Below are 18,899 nucleotides of genomic sequence, written 5' to 3'. Positions count from 1 at the left end.
TTTGGGTACAGTATGGATTTACAATGCTGTTACAATAACAGCACGCTCCAAAAAAATTTAGATTGCATAAAAAAAAACAGTGTCACTGGCAGCACCTGGTTTGGCAGTACACTCCAGAACAAGCACGCTGGCTGGCAGTACACTCCAGAACAAGCACGCTGGCTGGCAGTACACTCCAGAACAAGCACGCTGGCTGGTAGTACACTCCAGAACAAGCACGCTGACTGGCAGTACACTCCAGAACAAGCACGCTGACTGGCAGTACACTCCAGAACAAGCACGCTGGCTGGTAGTACACTCCAGAACAAGCACGCTGACTGGCAGTACACTCCAGAACAAGCACGATGACTGGCAGTACACTCCAGAACAAGCACGCTGGCTGGCAGTACACTCCAGAACAAGCACGCTGACTGGCAGTACACTCCAGAACAAGCACGCTGACTGGCAGTACACTCCAGAACAAGCACGCTGGCTGGTAGTTCACTCAAGAACAAGAAACTGAAATGACGTAACACAACCTGGGGAAGCTGCAGGGTCACTGAGCGGTGATGCACGAGTTCAGTTGATCCAGGCTCCAGTGAGCTCTGGGGTGTGTTCTGCATAGGCTCTGGGTTACATAAAATAATTGGACTAATTAGCTAATTAACTATAAGACTTTTAACCCGATTTTTGAGTTTTGTAACTGGTAACTGGTAACTTTAACGAAGCGCAAGATTTGAGTAATCAGCTGTAAAAAAAAAGAAAAATCCCACATATGTACAGAACTAAAAACATAATTAAGTTAATGGTTTAATTGGCTACTCAGGTTGGAACAAAAAAATAACCACTAGGCCTTCCAGGAATTATATCTAAGCCCGTTGCTGTTAGGTTCAAGAACAATAAACTGAAATTACCTAATATGTAATACAATGTGTTCAATACCTTTTCATGTAACTACGTGAAAAAAGGAAAGCAAGTCCCAAAAATTATAGAAAAAAAAATAAAACAACAAAACCACAACAGAATCTCCAAAAAGCAAAATATTAACTGAAATTAATTTTTAAACACAGAAAAAACTGGAATATAACACAAAACTTCTAACATACCACATTGAAACAAATTATCAGAAAGCTCCTTTGTGAGTAGATAGAATTTGAAAACATGCTCATAAAACTATGCCGAGTTCATCTTAATTTCTGAAACAGGCAATGCAAACTCCTAATATTATAAAATAAAGGTAAAAGATTTACATTTTTTGGTTCTTTGAATATTAACTTCATATCCCAATGTTTTTGTGAGGTTTCTCATAAATGAGAAGCATGCATTAGTTCCACAGAATAGTAACGTTTTTACAAATCCTACCCAATATCTTTGTAATACATACAAGCATCCCACAAATTGTGTTCTGACAGATTACATGCCAATGTTAACATCCAAAAACGAGCACGCTAAAATATTATTTTCTCAATTTTCTCATTGTTCAAAATAATGAAATACCATAAGATACTCCTTCTGCTACAATTCTGTTATTGTGATGAGAAATCCAATTTTATAAATTCATCTACAGATGTCTGCACAGCGTTTTCTTTTCCCAGTTACCCTTTTATATAGGCAAATGCCTTTTCTTCTCTCATTTTGTTATGAGCTTGTAATTACTTTGCTAGAAGTTTATACAAACCTGCTGGATCAGCTAAATTAATCTCTAGGGTTTAAGTAAACTCATCTGCATAGTGCTGCCTTGTCTGCTATCTTTCCCTTGGCTAAAGAAAAAGAAAAAGACAGAATCTCAGCAAAAGGCTGAAAAAACTATGAGTTGATGAAGGTAAATTAACTTTTGGCATCTGAGATTAATAATCTGCTCGGAGTTGAAGGGTGGCACCCCCAGTTCCCTGCGGAATGGTGACGCTTCACTTTCTAACCCATCAAAACGGTTGCTATGCAGAATAGAACATTAACAACTGACCTTTTTGACAATTTTTAAAATTCATAAAAACAAAATCTCATTAGGCCTCTTTAGATTCACACTGTATGTATTCTGCATGACATAAAGCTTTTATTTTCTCACCTCATTTCTACTGAGGAATATTTGTTTAGCTCCGGTGTATTTTGTACAAGGTAATAGTACAAAGCTTTGAGCTAATGCCAAGTTTACCTTATTTAGTTGTCTTTAAATGAACATAAACGAACGTGTTATGTTCCTCGTACTTTCTTTTTTGTACTGGGACAGACGACATGAAAAGCATTAAGTAGCACAAAGCTTCTTAACAAACAGAGTGGTATTGCCAAGCTTTCCGTTGTTTACTTCCCCTGTTGTGAGTTGAGCCCGCTCAACACGAATGAACACGATGTGTCACTACTTGTGTGCAGGGACAGCTGAGACGAAATTCAATGTCATCAAACTGCAAGCGGAGAATGAATAATTCTTTTTTTAAAAATGATCTGCCATCATGCACTTAGCCACTGGAAAAGAAACATCAACAGCAGACAGCATTCTGACCCCGAGCCGTGTGACGTCACGTGAGGTGTCCCTTCCCTGTCTATGATCACGTCCCTCGAATCCTTGTGCACTTGAAGTCCACACTGACGCTGCGTGCGGACTTGGAGGAGGGGCTGAGGGTGCAATGTGACGTAACATGAAGTAACATGTTGATCAGCTGTTGTTAGGGTTCAAAGGTGTTCCTCTTAGGCTTGTGCAACATCAAATGGTGATAATAAAAAAGATTTGCTGTTGCAGCCTTGAGATGGCGTAAAAAAAACTAGCTCAGATGTCTTAGCTGAAAATGAGACCTTACCAGAGCCCCGCAGGTCTTCAGAGAATGTGCTGCTCTGGTACTCTGACAGATGTCTGAGCTTGTTGTTTTATGCCATGAGGCTCTGCACATTTTCTTTAGGCCAGTGCTTTTACAATTCCTACAGCATCTCAAAGCTGCAGCAGCAGGTCTTTTTATTGATGTTGCACAAGCCTAAGTGGTACGCCTTCGAACCCAGACATCAGCTGATCAACATGTTACTTCAGGTTTAATTCTGTTGGTTAATTAAACCTGTGTCAGGTTTAATTAACCAACAGTCTATATTCCATTAGCTGCATACAATGGCTTTTACTGTGTGAATTTCCTTGTTTATCTGACAATAATTAGCAAAACTTTGTTTGACGCTAACAGTGGAGATTTGCTAATGAAGAAAGAGGTGATATCTTAAAATATGGGTGTCTTCAAACACACCACACACAGTGAATGAAAAAACAAAAGCCCAGCAGACAAGCAAACCTGAAGAAATACATTCACTATCATTTTAAAGAATTTGATTAGTTATAGTCAATCATTATAAGGACTGAAACAGTACTCATCTACAAAACTGCGTGTTCACCAATCAAGTCCTGATACCACCAACAGTTTTCATGCAGGTGGGATGCAGTGCAAAGCTAAAATATTATCATCTGCATTTGTAGTTGTACAGCTTTTGGTTAGGTTTGGGGATAGAAGGTCAATATTCTTTGTTCTGCAGGAAAAGAGTGGAATGTTATAAATTTATCAGGCCATTTATTAGGAATTGGTCCACAGTTCAAGATATGAGATATGATGAGCTTCTGTAAGTTACGAAATACATACATCCTATGTTCAGATTTTCACTCCTGAATCTGCCTGTTATTACAGCACAGACTGAAGCTAGAAACATTACGGAATGACTAATAATTGATATACAGTAGAGCATTACAGAAGGGGAAAAAAAACAAACCACTCAGATATAAATCACTTAGGGCAGGGCCTTTCTACTGTGTGAACATCTAAGAGCTGATAACGTTATAAATCTACAGTTTGTAAGACTCAATGTCTGGCGCTCCTCTTGTGTGGAGAATTTTGCTGTCCAAGCTGCATGTTTTATGACTGGTAGCTACTGATGAGCTAGACCTCACACCTACAATTCTGATGAAAGCTGGCAGCGAAAGGAAAGGAAACGCAGTAGCAGCTGTAAATTAAAACAGGGAGAGACTGGTCAGTAAATTTAAAGGGGTGAGACTAGCCAAAGTGCAAGATGTAAAGTTCATCATCCCTGTAATGACGGTTCTGTGTTTTTCCTACAGGTGCTATACGAGCACCACAGTCCAAGGGGGAATGCTTAAATCATCTGGAAGAGTGGCCATGGCCTAGGCAGCTCAGGAAATAAAATGATTTCTACTTATTATGAAGAGTACAATTTAGATGATGCAGTATGAAAGTATGACACTGGCACTCCAGGGCCCAGTGATGAAGACAAGGGGAACATGGCTGTTGGATTGAGCAAAAAAAGCAAAAATGAAAAAAAACAACTTTTCTATGTACAGTAGACTCAACAGACAGTTTAAACATGATGACTACAAACTACAAACAGCTGAGAAAGGAAAATATAATCTACATGTAAAACTGCCATTCTAAAGGAATACTACCCTCCAGTATCACTAACGACATCAGATGTGAAAACAATTGCAAGGAAATCAAAGTTGAATGTTACAGGCCATTGTTATTATACCTTTCATTCCACAGCACACCAAAGAGCATCACAGGTAACTAATGAGATATGAGTGCTGTAGTCAAAATCAGGCTTCCAGACACCAGGGAGAATAAAATCATGAGTTTAATACATGGTATTATACTACTATGATTATTGACATCACATTCCATGCTGAGAAAACCACAGTAAACAAGTAACTGGTAAATGCAGTGCAATTATTTACTAATATATTAAGCACAATCTGTACTACTTTGCTGCATAATTTGTAGCTGTAACACCCTGCATGGGTCAGGAACAGTTTATATTTTACCACAGCAAAGATGAGTGGCAATGAGATTCATTTACAAAGTTACACTGAATGAGAAAACATATGAAACATATACAGGTAATTGCTTATTAATTTTAGGACAAAAGTGTAGTCCTGTTCATTGCTTTCCTGCAGTTTATCCTATACAACCAAGACTGTGCTACATTATTATTTGTAAATATTTTCTTTACATGTAATGAACATTCGATTTAAATTACAGCTATCACAAATGGGACCTAAAGTAGTTATGAATCAATTGCTCAAGTGTGGTAACACAGATAAATGTTCCCAAAATGTTAATATTTTTGTAATATTCTAGCTCATGGTCCTATTTTTCTTCATACTTTTATCAAGGTTCACCTTGACAAAAATCGTAACTTGGCAAAGATCCTGTCTAATGTCAAAAGTTTCAAAAAAGATGTCGCTTTGATCCATTTTTAATAGACCTCGGTAGCATATCTCTCTGCTGGAGTCGGCAACAGGGTGCCAGATCTTAGCTTATTTGAGGAAAGGGATGAGGTTGAAATGAATCATTCCAGGACTACCATATGGATTTCCAAATATGACTTGGAACCCTACCTTTTTGGCAGTCTCCAGTTTTCTCAATCCACTTTGAAAAAATGTAGCAGTTTCTTATAAACTGGTGAAAACAGAGGCTCACCGCCTGAATAATAAAATCTTCCTCGTGTTCCAGCACAAGTTTTATAAAGATACGAGTTTAGCTTATAGCCTTTTGTGTGGATGATGTATTGAAGAGAGGAGGTTAGGATTACATTGTAATTAAATTTCCTGATTCCCCTGGTTGGATTGCATCACTAACCAATATTGAGGAGCAACGAGCGGAGTTCAATTGGGCATGCACTGCTAGAGAGAGTGACCTAGTACAGGGGTTCCCAATCCTGGTCCAGCTGAGCTCTCACGTACCCCCACTGAACCCGAAATGACTAAATTAATTGAAATAACAAAATTAAACATGTTGGAGGTTGCATTCCAGCTGTTGTATTTCATAAATGATATAAATTTCCAAAATTTTGAGTAGCAAAAATGTAAAGATTCCAATGAAGCAACTCGTTATTAAAACAAACTGTGATTCCACATTAAAACACATTGGGGCGGAGCGGTGGCTCTGTGGCTAAGGATCTGCGCCTGTGGCTGGAAGGCTGCCGATTCAAATCCTGTAGCCGGCAGAGGAATCCTACTCTGTTGGGCTCCTGAGCAAGGCCCTTAACACCAACTGCTCCAGGGGCGCCGTACAATGGCTGACCCTGCGCTCTGACCCCAGGCTCTCTCCCTGTCTGTGTGTCTGTGTCTCATGGAGAGCAAGCTGGGGTATGTGAAAAAAGATAATTCCTAATGCAAGAAATTGTACAGGGTTAATAAAGTGATGTTATTATTATTATTAAAATAAATCTTTTTCTGAATAATCAGAAACTGAAATCAAATTTAGGAGGCTAGTATTTAACAGGACCACTCAACAGTTACTTGGATGACATAAAAGGCTTATATACTGTGTAATGTTTTCACACTTTTAAAGTGCCATGTTTTTAAAATCGATGTGGAGTCTTTATGTTATTGCATAATAGTGCATAAGAAATGCAAGTTTAGCATTACAAGGAGCTATTTTCTTTTGTGTCGGTACTGTTCAGTTTTATAGTGACTTTCACCTGTGTTCACCTATTCACAAAATTCTGATATATGCACTAGTAAAACTTATTATTTCTTTGACCTAAATGACTCACTGAAATACTACAACTCATTTACAATTTCAATACTACAAATTCATAATAAGCACAGCAGCAAACAAAATGTACTGACCCAAAAAATAACTTATATGTTGTATTTGTATCGTAAGTTCTTAATGTGCCCTTCAGATTTACAAGGGTTATCTGGAGGCAAGCCTCTCCAAATATATTAGTAAAATGACTTTTGTAAATCGTATAACCCCACTGCCAATAATTAGACAGGTTTTGCTGAGGCATGTGGGATGATTCTTGCCTCTGATTGGTTCTGGTAATACTGTCATCTCCTCCTCCTCTGTTTCACCTGAAGGACAATATTTTCAGATGAACCAATCTGGGTTTGTTGCTCTTCTTATTAACAGACAGTCACTTCTGATAAGACACTCTTCCTAAAGATTCTGCCCTTGATACTTACTGCAGGGGCACGTCAATATCACGCTAATGTAACAAAAATCAAGGACATCATCAAGCCTAGCTAAAAATGCAGCATGACTTGTTTGAAAACGAGGGAGCAGAAGTAAAAATGCTGCTCTCGGTAGAATAAGACTTTGAACCCCTGCTTGTAATTCTTGTCTTAACATGGATCACCGGCAATAACCTTAAACACCCACGCTCAGTTAAATACCATGTCATTCCTTCCCAGTTCTTCCACATTATCACGATGCAGAGGTGACAGCCCCTCACCAGGATATAAACTGGTGCAATAATCACCTCATTAGAACGGAGTCTCAAAACCGATGATAATCCTGATCAAAACCTGACAGACTCTCCAGATCCGTCACTGAGGTCCTGGTAATTAAGGCATCCGTAAGTCTTAACTCCCTCGCTGCTGCAAGTACTCAGTCAGATACCCCGTGTGAGTGAGCTCTAGGACCTCTTCCTGTGCAGGTGGTGCACAGAAGAAAACATCAGTCTGGGCACTGGAAACACTACAACAGCACATGTCTGTGTAACGAACAGTTCTTTCCGGACCCTATGCGGACGACACAATCCGAAGAAGTGGGAAACACTAGGAAAAGGTCATGCGGGAATACGGGGCTGAAAACAGGGGGGCGTGTCCAAAGTGCGCTGGTGCACGGGGAAGGTGTGGCCGAGGCAAACAATCCAAAAGTAATCCATAGAGGGAATCCAAAAACACAAGAATAAGTCCATAGCCAGGTGATCCATCCAAACAAGGAATTAAAACCATGAACCGGGTCGGGACCGGCGGACAGGGAACGGGAACAGAGATTAAAACCTTAACGGGACCAGGCGCTTCCAGGTCCCGGACTCGCACGGTGCGGAAACCAGATGCAGAGCCAGGATGAGCGTCAGCGCCTGGCTTTTAAGGTGGGCTGGGAATAGGAAACAGGTGCACAGAATAAAGTCTCACGTGAAAGGGCTGGAGCACCCTTAAGGAGGGGGGACTATAATCGTGACAGACTGCGCAGATGAGACGGGTTACATCTGAAAGAGAAGTGTCTCTGTTGATACACTTCAGGATCACCTCAGAAATCCAGAATCATTCAAACTAGAATGGAAGGGGTGGGGGGGTGGAGAATCCCAGGAAAAACATAAGGCAGATACACAGGGATACAGGTCAAGCAGCTCATCTGTGACATTTCTTAAACTCCGAAACATTCGTGACGGACTTATTACAAAGTCTCATGGAAACAGATGAACCAAATTACGGCTAATTGAGCACCTCCAAATGCAAATCAAACAAAAACGAATACTGGAAAAGACCTGTCTCCTGTAACACTATTTACAGAGGCATTGGTAAAACAGGCTTGAGCAATGCTGGTAAAAAACCCATCTGGCAGTACAAAGCCACTTATTCCTGATCTGATCTGAGTGGCATCGGGGAACCTGTCCTCGGAATACCGCATGCAAGAATTACACCTTGGTTGGGATGCCAGGCCTGTGCATGGCACACAGGAGCCCCCATTCAGAATCGAACCCAGGACCCAAGAGGTGTGAGGGAGCAGTGTTAACCACTGGTGGCCCCTGTAAACCATCCACACCTATTTAACCTCTGAGCCCACACTGAGGAATTTCTGTCCTGAAGGATTTTAACGTGATGGGTAGCATTCCAGAGTTCATGGCCCGGGACCTCTTACTGTGAGTTATGTACTTCTAAGCCGACGATTAAGAACTTTTGACCTCTCTTGAGTAATATGGACTCCTGCTGTCTGGCCCCATTTATCCACCACAAGTTTCCAACAGCAGTGATTGTTAACAAGAAAACGCCAAAGGCCTATCCTTCATATTTATCACAAAATCAATACCTTTCGGCCAGAGCTGATGAAAGTAGTCTTCATCCAGAGGTTGATTAAGGATCAGCAAACAGAACTTCTGTGTTCCTGCGAGAAAAAGACATTTGCTTTTGTCGTGATTTTGAAAACATAGGCAATCGTTTTCGTTGTCTTGTCAGTTGTTTCTCTTTTCCCTTGCAAAATTGTTTTAAAATAGATTAAAAAACATCTGTATTCTTCTGTTTGTTATCCAGCTTCTGTTTGCGACAACCCTTTTTTCTCTCAAGTTATACTTTGCAGCTATTACTGCAAGGAGGGCATTAATTAAAACAGCAAAGGCAGTGCACTGCAAAACAATTTCATGATCTTCTCAACCAAGATGACAATTAATATAGAACAAAGTAAGGTTGGATCTCAACTGCATGGACCACATGAAAGGAAATGTAATACATTTCACAGCTGTTACCTGCTTTACTTTTATCTGAAAAGTCAGTATTCCACACAGTAAAGAGTTTGATCACATATATGAACTGTAAAGAACAAGTCGCTGATCAACTAAGACTGAGTTTACTCAGTACTTTGCATGCCACTTTAGATCTGTAGAAAAGAAAGGCAACATAACAGCAACACACACCACATTCAGGACTCAGGAACTGTTTTCAGACTTCCGACCAGGGGGGGGAGGGCACATTCTCTGACACCCCTGGGTCTCTGGCCTCACACCCATTTTGGTTCATGTCAAAGAGACTACAGTAAATTCAGCCAACACCAGTGTCCGATGTAATCTCTCCTCTCCAGAAAATAAAAAACTGTCATCTTGGTCAATTCTTGACAGATTCCTTTGAACACTGTTAGAGTGGCTGTCAATCAAAATGGGCACGGCACAGTCTTGACAGGAGCATACAGTGCATCAGGAGTGGCAGAACCTTAGACTCGACTGCTACTGCAGAGCAGCACAGAGGAGCACGATTATTCACACTCACTCCCACAGTCCCAGGACCCATGCTGTTACAAGCTATTAAATATTACATTTGATCAGCATTCCTCCCAAAAATAAATCAAAGGGGAAGCCTATGCCAAAGCAAAGCCATTACTTATGTTTACAGATATTGAGCGAAATCAGCCCTGCACTGGGATCCTGGGAACGCGCAGGGCTGGGCAGTGAGTTCATGCTCCAGCTTTATCAGCTGTTATTGTCATTACGAGGGCTTCGTCTAAATGATCCGTCTTGTCTGCACTGAGCTTCCTGAAAAGCATAAGCAAAAGCATGCTTCTTATTTTATTACTTTTTGCTTCTATGGAAGGGCTGCCAGAAAGAGCAGATTTGGACAGCAAAATTTGCTCAGTTATGCTGATTTCGATAAAGTGCATGAAGCGCAGATCGCGATAGTGAGCACAGACACCTGTAGTTCAAAAATATTACACTGTAAAGAGCACCTTAACATTAACACTTCCTGTTTGATTTTGCTTGTTTCTGTATCCTGTACATTGCAGCATTTCTTTAAAAAACAAACACTCATTTACCCAAAGGGTTGCAGGAGTCTGAAACAAGCTACGCAGTCATGTGGCTGAAGCTCATCACTATTGAGTACCCATCAGGCAATGGCCAGATGGACTCTTCTTGCTTGTAAACTTCCTCATGTTCTTATATTTTTAACAATCCATTATTTCAGGAGTAATGAAGACGTGTCCATTCTTGCTGGTCCTCGTCACAGAGCACCTTCTGCTTACCACAAAGGCCTGTGTGAATCAAGTGGCCCGAAAGGTGCTGAATGCAACTTATGATCATCTGAAAGCAGCTCCGTACACAAACTCTTGTATTGATGGGCCATGTTATTGTTTTTTCCTCTAATAGCTGCAGTGACTGAGTATAATGTTGTTTGTACTCCACTAGCTTCCGTGACTTACTGAAAACGACAGTACAGATTTCACACTCCCATACCTTGTGTGGATACAGAGGTACATTACTCCACTTAGTCAAACTGCCACAAGCATGCGTCCTGTGAGGCATGCCAGGTAATAGCCGGTAAATATTTATCACTGCTAATGGATTCCCGAGCAAATTGTTTTATGTTTTCTGCCGCTGAGATTCATTAAGTAACTCTCTGTTTGATGAAAGTTTGGAAATGAAATGAACACTTCAGTGGCTTAGATTTATCACGACGGCCGCGGCAGGTGAGGAAACTCTTGTGGCTCATCTTGCAGTTGCTGTGGCCGCTCTGTTTCACAGCCAGCCCAGGCGCATCAGGACTCATGGCTTCTGCTCACTGGGGCAGAGAGACACCTGGCACCCGACACCTTTGTTAGGCTGAGGATCCTTGCCAGCGCTCCTGTGCTGCAACAAGGACCAGGGTGTGCAGCCTGTGGTCTAGGCACTGTGTTCCTCATCCTATCTGGTCCTCAGAAGATCCTTAACTCCGCCTTGGTTAACCTGCTGAGCTCCTCGTCCCTGATGCGCCTGCCCTCGTGCCAGTGTTTCGTGTCAAGGGCACCGGTGACTGTGCAGCGGAGTTGACCGGCCCCTGCACTTGCTCGGCAGAGAGCAAGCACGCGCGCTCTGGCTTGGATCTTGTGGTCGGGTCCTGGAATATTTCTCGGGGTGGTGGATAGAGTCAGTACTGCACCTCATAGAGAATTAATTTATTGCTGATGAAAAGCAGCAAATAACCCTGTCTAACTGTACAGTATGTTCAGAGAGAGAGGCACACAGTTACATAGTTCCCTTCATGTGGCTGTAAATTCTGATGTAAATAATTCATGTAACTCCCGGTACACCTCAACGGCTCTCATTCTAATTGTTTATGGTGTACACAGATGCAAAGACATGCTTAACACGAATTTCATTCCTGGCTTCCAGTCACCTAAATTTAAGGCAGTCTTTTGGATACTGTGCCAAGATCCGGGGTTTTGCACTTTTTCTTTTCTTTTAAATGCACATTGGTTATTTGAGTCCTGGAGGTGTAAACGTCTCTCCTGCAAGCTGGTTAATTAGAATGTAACAATCAAGGACTGTAATTTTTACATTCTTAGACATTTGCCAACATTAAGAGCAGACACTGACAAGACAACTTTAAACACAGCAGAGGAAGAACTAATAATTAATGTGTTGTCCACATATCATCTTAATAAGCTGTCATTTGAGATATTGAGAAGATGCAACTTGACGAATTGTTCAAAGCATACTATCATTAATTAAATTATAATTGAGTGACAGGACTGCTGTGCCTTTTTTGCTGTGTCTTTTCTCACAGGAGTTAATTTTAAAAAGCTCACCACATAGCAGCGAGTTAAATTAGCATTTTTTTGAAAAACACGTATTTGGTAGTTTGAAATTTATTTTGACACATCAACTTTTTGATATTTAATTTTGAGTATTTTTTATAAGTAGCATAAAAAGGTAAAACCCATATTTTTGTTGCTGCCAAAGAAGTATATGGTTGATTATATAGTATTTATGCTTTTAATATATTGTGATGCTGAAGACAAAAACCTTTGTGTTGAAATGACTGTACCCAAGAGCAAAGGAAAGGTTACAAATGAGAGGAAATGACATTTGGCCCATTGCAGACCATTTGGTAGAGAGTAGTTAATGATAAGCTAGGGCACTGGCTTCAACACCATGCCCCAGCAGCTTGTTCCACACCCCACTACTCTGAGCAAAGAAGTGCCTCCTCTTATTGGTATAAATGCACATCCACTTGCATTCTCTGGTTCAGGTTCTTTCTTAAGACCCCCACTGGGTTGACCCTGTCAGTGTTTTGGAGGACATACGAGGACATATGAAGGCCAATTCTTCCCCTAAGGAATTCAATTGTCATCTGAAACATATATTTAGCCTGACTAATCTGTGACCAGTTCCCAGCTATTCCAACCTACTGTATACCAGCACTAGCCTCATAGCTTTTATCACTCAATGTGGCTGACCATTTTTTAAAAATAGTAGGTCATTTTACCTTCTAAAAATGCAAAAACGGTTATGATTAAACCTGGAAGTTGGGTAAAACCAGGACTTATTTTCTACGATAAGTCTCTTTGCTTGGTATGTGAAATCCTGTGGAGCTCCTGAGTGATTAGAGTGGAGTAATGCCACGTACACCAAGCAATCTGATTCTTCCTGTTGTCAGATTCCTGGGAATCAAATTAGCTAACAATGGCATCGTCACATAAACTCAGCGACCAGGGTTACTAGATTTTCTTTGCCAGTAAACAGGTCTGCTAATTTACAAAACCGTCCTACAGATCTGTGACTGTTAGTATGGTAATATCTTCCCAGCAGGAAATAAATGACAACTGTGGGAGAAAGTAACTTCTCTTTTATATAACACAGAGGTAACAAAACTGTTCATCTAACAAGCACGCACACCGCTCAGGTTTTTCACACAGCTTTTTTAAATGATCTTTGGTGAGTCATGCAGGAGTCCTCTTGGCAATCGAGATCTATAAAAGGTGTACCTACAGTACAGTCCTGCATGGTAATTAACACTCAATGTACACCCGGGCATCCTAATTGTAACTGTGGTTAAGAAGAATGGAGGATGGCCCTGTTTTGACTTCTGAATTCCAAAAACCAAAAGGCATGCACATGACTCCCAGACTGTCATGTACAATATAAATCCGTCTATCGTACATACTGTATACAGCAGAACAGCCATATAACTGCAAATGAACAAAGTTCAATTACATTTGACAATAAATAGTTTGTTCTGTAATTTACTAAAAATGTTGACTAAAAACAATTTAAAAGGTCCTTTATGTGTTCAGATAAAATCTTTATCTTTTTTAATTGCCTTGTAAATTCAACATTTTTTCTGTGAGCAATTACTTCCTGTCAGGTGTGCGATTACTACCTGTCAGTTAAATAAACTGTACAGTACTTACTTTGCAAGTGAAAAGAAACAATCTTCTCTTTTAAATAATGTCACCTAACCAGCATATTTAGAGACCACATCAATGAATTGCACAATTCAAGTAGCACTGCTTAAATGAGGGAGTCCTGTCTCAGGTGTCCAATCGGCTCTGGCCTGCATTGCTTGCACTGAATGACAAATTCGCTTTAATCAAGTCAGGCTTGAAAGTCAAATCTCAGTTTCATGGTAGCTTGAAGGCACTTCTTCCAACAAATTGTCAACCATCTAGAATGTCAAAACACACTCAAGCACAATGGCACAGGAAAACACAAAAATGTAGGCTTCCGTGTAATTCCTACAGCCCTCACCAATGCACCCGATATGGATCAGAATATCTCCAGTTACTGCTCACAAAAACTGACCTCTCGAAACAAGCCTCATTCACAAAAGGTTATCAAGGCAATGAGAAGTGCAATAGCAAAGAATAACAGCAATGTGAAACAAAACCAGGAAAAGAAGCATCAGAACATATTAGAGTTGAGAGTAGGAAATGAGAGGAGCCATTCAGCACGTCCAGCCTGTTTGGTAATCAGTAGTTCATTGATCTGGAATTTATGCAGCCATTTCTGAAGGGAGCCAGGGTATCGGCTTCATCACACTGGGTATAATCAGGATGTCATTGTTCTTATCTGGCACTAGACCTTTCTTCTCTGATATTTTATATTCTCCAAAAACCTACTGTTCCCACGCAATGTCTCTCCTGTATCCACCACAAGTTCTCATTTGCTGCCTTTATAGTTTGAATGCCCCAGTACAGTGTCATTGCAGTTAAAAACGCCAGGCAGATTGTACTGACACTGTCATTCATTGGAATGAGCGACAACCATCCCCATTATAAATATCTACAAGAATAAGAATCCCTTTATTTGTCAAAAGTAGAAAAGCGAAAGAGAAACTATCTGTAAGAGGCTTTAGAAAACAGGGATGTGTGAATGTCATGGTTTCTGGGATAATCTCTCCACAAGACACTAAGCTGCAATGAAGTGCATAATTACGGGGCCAAAACTTAATCTACCGAGCCTAAGGGAAACACCAGTACATGTCAAAACTGGAAATCTCTACGGAACGACCAGACTTCAGAGAAATGGATACCAAGTACAGGGATCTCAAAAAGATCGCAAATGCGAAACCAAGGGGAAAACAATTCAAAATGTGTCAGAGCTAGGCTCCACACAGATTTCTCATGCTACAGAACAGAGAGCTGAATACTTTGTCACCACCCTTTGTGTAAGACGTCAGACGCCCTGTTATGTGATCTACCCCAATACCCGAACAGGGGAGGGAGAAGAACAACCGCAGAGCACGGGGCGGAAGTGTGGGGTAAAGGTTAGGGCTCTCATCTCCAGAGTGATTGTGGGTCCAATCCCAGCTAGGATGTGGCTGTTCTGCCCTTGAGCAAGGCACTGTCCAGACTGTCACTTGCACCATGTACCCCCTTAATCAGAAGCACTGCGTTAGATGACCCACACACATAAACCCCCTTTCTAATAGGGGGCAGAGCAGAACTGGGGCCGAGGCCGGACCAACTCTGATATTAACAACCCTCCCTTCTCTTGTCTGGACTGTAACCTTTCCCTTTCCCCTTGACCTGACTTACTGACCGACCCCCTCTGCCAAGCAGGACCGGTACTCCTGACATTGCAGCAGTCATTTTGCTCTTTTTCATCGTCTCAATGTGAGACCAGCCTTTAGACCTCAATGTTGACTCCCCGCCAGCATTTACTGGTCTTTCCCAAAGCCAGAATGGACAACCCTTCTTGACTGTGGAACGTTTTTTAATAGAGGAATCAGATCACAATCAGCTTGACTCCTCTATAAACGTCATGCAAATGTAACTCTCTCCGGGATGTCCATACACTGCCCTCTGGTGGCTTGAACCCCATATTGACACGACAGATACAGCTGCTCCGTTTACACATTGCAAATGAGAATCTGTACAGAGTTGACTTCAAATGGTTAAATTAGTGGCGAAATAAAGAAAAAAACAACAACATTCAAGTGAGTGAGCTCATTTAGTTTTATTATTGACAAAGATGCACCTTCAGTTAAGGAACATCTCATATGACCTGTTCGTGATTCAATAAAATTTGTGAAGATGGGAAAGAACAGTTTAATAATAATAATAATAATAATAATAATAATAATAATAATAATAATAATAATAAATTGTATTGTATATAGCACCTTTAAAGGTGGCTTCTCAAAGCGCTTTACAGAATGTCAACAACAATAAATAAAAAGAATACATAAGATAAAACAATTACAATATATAGAGGAGACTGGGGATGGTGGTACTAAGAAAAGCAGAGGGGTGAAGAATGGAACAGTTAAGTAAAGGCTTTTCTAAAGAAGAAGGTTTTGAGTCTGGATTTTAATGAGTTTAGAGAAGGTGACTCTCTGATATCCTTGAGCAGAGAGTTCCAGAGCTTCGGGGCATAACAGGAGAAGGCCCTGTCACCCATACAATGTAGACAGGCTTGGGGGACAGTAAGGAGACCAGAATTTGAAGAGCGAAGGTTGCGAGGTAGGGAGTAGGGCGATAATAGTTCAGACAGGTACTGAGGTACCAAGCCATGCAGAGCCTTATAGGTGAGCATGAGGATTTTAAAGTCAACATGGAATTTGACAGGAAGCCAGTGCAAGGACTCCAGGATAGGAGTAATCACTTGCACTAGACCTGGTCAGGATTCTTGCTGCTGAATTTTGGACATAATGCAGTTTGTTCAAAGTAGATTTAGGTGGTTCAATAGTTATGGTGTAAAGGCCAGTTTGTCAATGGCTAACTATGTGATTCTTTCTGCCATTATGTAACCTCCTTGTGCAACTGTGTGCCAGATGAAATGTAAAATCAAAATCCTGTTGTCAGACTCTGCATCAGTGATTGTTAATGCATAATTAAGCACCTCGCATCTGCAAATTACTTTGGATAAAAGTATCACATAATTATCAATAACACAAAAACTACACACACAATAGCATGTTCTAATATACTGTATAACACTACATTTCATTTTGTTTCTGACAGTTTGTTAAAACTGGCAGTTTTTCTGTAAACGTCAAGTCTGAGGAGTAAAAAAGGACTTGAAATAAAATATGCATCTTTTTTCTGAAATGCATGCTGCATCCCACACAATCTAAATAAACATGAACAACGTCTTAAAACCTTGTTGATGGAAGAAAAGCCTATACTCTATCATTTGTACAAATTGATGTAGGATATGAATTTGCTTTAACTTTCATGTTTGGTGCTGTAGACAGCTTCGTCAAAGAACCTAAAGTCACTGCAAAAGATTACATCCTTACTCTGAAACAGATATTTCTCGTAAGCCTGATTTGAACTACCGAAGAAATAAAACATGTACATCTAATAAGAATTGAACACTTATACCACAGGCGGTGCAAAGGTTAATGACTCACTACAGCTGTAAACATAGATCTGTATGTACGCTTTGTAAGATCAGTTATTCAGATAATTGTTCTCTGAAGAGTACTGGATCTCTAAGTTGTCTCTACAGAATGACCAAAAGTGTTTCCATGGAAATTAATGTATTTAAGCAAGAAAGAAGGAATGTCAAAATTTCAGCAACAACAGTAGGGGCATCAATGTTTGAAGAAACATTAAAAATGGACTTCTCAATACACCTGTGGTTAAAGCTACACGGACAAAAATCAATCCACAGCACAGTAAATAAAGAACAGAGCACTCTGGCAAGAGCCTGCAACGTGTTCTCAAAAGGGCAAAGCAGTGAATACTCTCATTAATAATTCTCTACAGTAAATCCCCAAGTGACTGAACAGGCAAGATAAGACACAAAATAGTTAAATAAATAAAAAATGGCTGTCAATCAAAGAGAATGCTTTGTGAAAAGCTCTCTGAAAAGCAAAATAAATAAAAAGACAGACAAAGCCACTTACACATCTGGAAAGAAACCACAGATAAAACCATAGAAGTCTATAAGTATCAGCGCTGCAACTCAGTCATCCCCAAATATCCCAAAAGGCGTACTGCGGCTGTACTGTATGTTGAGGGTCCCGAATGACAGGCAATTGATGCCTATCACACAAATACTTTCACAGAACAGCGACTGCTACATGAAAAAAAAAGTCACTGAACTCTTAAACACAAAAAGGTTTGGACTTGGAAATAATGCCAAAAAAGATAAGAACAAGTATTTGTGCCATACAGTAGGTCAACCTATGGGCCCACAGGTGTGACAAAGGAAAGGAAAACCATTGTACTGTACTTAATTCTCTAGGAAACCATCAGGGCTGTGCTGAGAATGGTAGGCAATACCCTACTCAACCTGAGGGATGGAACAACCAGTGTCTGTACAGGCCTGATAACTCAACAGGGAGGCAGACAGTACCAGCATCCAAGCTGAGGGACAGAATGCCCAGATTATAATAAAAGGATGTTTTCATTGGAAATGTTTGCAGAAAAACAACAACAAAAAAAAGCAATTCTTTGTTACATTTGCTTTCTAGCCTCAAATTTTAATTTTGTTATAAAATTCAAATCGATGGAGAACCTTCCCGTCTTTTTGATGTATTTTGCATTTAAGCCGTTAATCTCGGTTAACCTATAATTTTAACCACCAGTATGTGCATATGAATGTATATTTGTATGCATGTGCATGCTTCTATATGTGCTGTAGAAATATATAATTCAGACAATGTGCCTTTCTGTAGGCTAACAAATAAATTAAATATATAATTTGAGTGTGGGTCCGAATAAAGACCTTGAATTATTCTAATGCCTTTGGAATTACTATAATTTTCTAACAGTGATGACAAGTACACAAAGGGGGTCTTCATGGAAAAAAAAATACATTCATTTGAATTTTATATGAATCAAGGTTTTCAGAAGGTAGTTAGAAATGCATACAGGAAATATTAAACTAAAGGACAACTGAGGTGATTTTGTGTGGATGAAGGGTCCAAAGGACTAAAGGGGTCTGAATAATAATGGACAGTAAAGACACAACTGAAAAGTGGGAGGATTAGATTAACAGTGCGTATGGTATAATGACACCGAAAAGAGATTATCATTGGGATTGCACTGGGTTCAGAGTCTAATTGAATCTGGGTTTTGGACTGGAGTACACATCAGGGGAGCAGCACAGACCCCTAGAGCACACTCATTCCCCGGGGTTGTTGTCTGTTTCACACTGGTATATACGGGTTCAAGAAACTTTTTAAATATACTGTATGACTGCTGAAGAGGTACTGTACGTACTGTACGTGA

The 18,899-nt window shown here is 40.4% G+C and overlaps 1 protein-coding gene across 8 annotated transcripts in view; it reads right to left on the bottom strand.

The window, feature by feature from the left end:
- Positions 1 to 18,899, bottom strand: part of tpk1 (thiamin pyrophosphokinase 1) — a 117,631-nt gene that overhangs the window by 75,019 nt on the left and 23,713 nt on the right. For 5 of the 8 annotated variants that reach the window (XM_088644181.1, XM_088644189.1, XM_088644190.1 and 2 more), the window contains exon 3: positions 8,781 to 8,855. The exons of the other annotated variants lie outside the window; for them this stretch is intronic. In XM_088644181.1, coding sequence (XP_088500307.1) covers positions 8,781 to 8,855 — 75 coding nt within the window. The remainder of the gene's footprint in view (positions 1 to 8,780; positions 8,856 to 18,899) is intronic. 8 annotated transcript variants of the gene reach the window in all.

The sequence above is a fragment of the Lepisosteus platostomus genome, chromosome 8 (assembly GCF_059453375.1).
Source record: "Lepisosteus platostomus isolate fLepPlt1 chromosome 8, fLepPlt1.hap1, whole genome shotgun sequence".
Classification (NCBI taxonomy): Eukaryota; Metazoa; Chordata; class Actinopteri; order Semionotiformes; family Lepisosteidae; genus Lepisosteus; species Lepisosteus platostomus.
Note: the sequence above shows the minus strand (reverse complement) of the source record. Positions and strands in the feature narration are given on the sequence as shown.